Source organism: Olea europaea, unplaced genomic scaffold (genome assembly GCF_002742605.1).
Source record: "Olea europaea var. sylvestris unplaced genomic scaffold, O_europaea_v1 scaffold39917, whole genome shotgun sequence".
In the NCBI taxonomy this organism is placed as follows: Eukaryota; Viridiplantae; Streptophyta; class Magnoliopsida; order Lamiales; family Oleaceae; genus Olea; species Olea europaea.
Window position 1 is genome coordinate 1 of NW_019259510.1, and position 1061 is coordinate 1061.

General features: G+C 34.1%; 1 protein-coding gene across 1 annotated transcript; it reads right to left on the bottom strand.

The window, feature by feature from the left end:
• Nucleotides 1-260: 260 nt before the first annotated feature.
• On the bottom strand, nucleotides 261-928 carry LOC111387371 (the record flags this gene model as incomplete). Its single annotated transcript, XM_023011930.1, has 2 exons — nucleotides 261-446; nucleotides 623-928. Coding segments are annotated over 2 exons (492 nt in total), but the record flags the coding sequence as incomplete, so codon positions are not given.
• Nucleotides 929-1061: the final 133 nt, after the last annotated feature.

Here is a 1061-nt window from a genome sequence, read left to right on the forward strand (position 1 = left end):
ATGGTTTAACTCCCTTCAAGCTTAGAGCATGGTTAGGAAGTGTTTATAGATGGTTTAAATTATAAATAGAGAGTATTAAGTGGGTACTACTTGTGGGTCCCTCAAAATGTATGGAAACAAAGTGGCTTGAGTGTTTATAAATAATTTATAAACACGAGCCAAACATAGGCTTAATGAGCTAAAAACTTTGAAAAGAAAAAATAATAACAAAATATAAAAATTGTTTCATGTCATAACTTGCATCATTACAGATATAAACATCATGAAATCATTGAAAAAGAAAAAGATCCAGGATTACAATACAATAATTCACGAAAAGAGCTGAAGTCAGAATGGATGTGCAATCGATAGCTACCTCTTGAAGTGAACTTGGGTAACTCAGAGCTATGATTCATTATAAGCTGCGTGAATTTTCTTCCTATGCTAATTTCTCTCTGCAATGTTCTCTGCAAAACAGCTCATTATCACTTTGAGATACCAAATAAAAGAACTACAATAGAACGATTGACAAACAACAACAATAACAATACACCAGTGAGACAGAGAAGATGGCTCTGATTCTTCCCGAAGTATTTTAAATGTATTCCTAACAATTGAAGCATTAGTGTTATCGAGAACTTACTGCTAAGGAATCATTAGTCTTCAGAAACAAAACAGATTCATCAGTGAGATCTGGATTTTCTGACTTTCCTTTCTCAATATCAACATCTAAAGTACATGGGGCATGGTTGTTTGCTTTATCCATCTTTAGGTCAGCATTTCCCAAATTTGACTCTGTAGTCAAGCACACATCACTTTTCATTGTATTAAAAGCTTCCACATGCCTGACAACATTTAGTTGTGATTCATTCTCTGGTTTGGCAGTTCCTTCATCAGGCAACACCACTATGCTATCACCACTTCGGCACTGAAGAAAAAGGAATTTACTCTATTAATTTTTCACTGGAAATGAAGATTATGGAAGAAATCAAACAATAGAAAGCAGAAGGGCAAAAATGTAAACCAAAATTGAAAAAACCAAATAAGTGAAAACTCCTTAGTTAGCCACAAGACAACGAAGG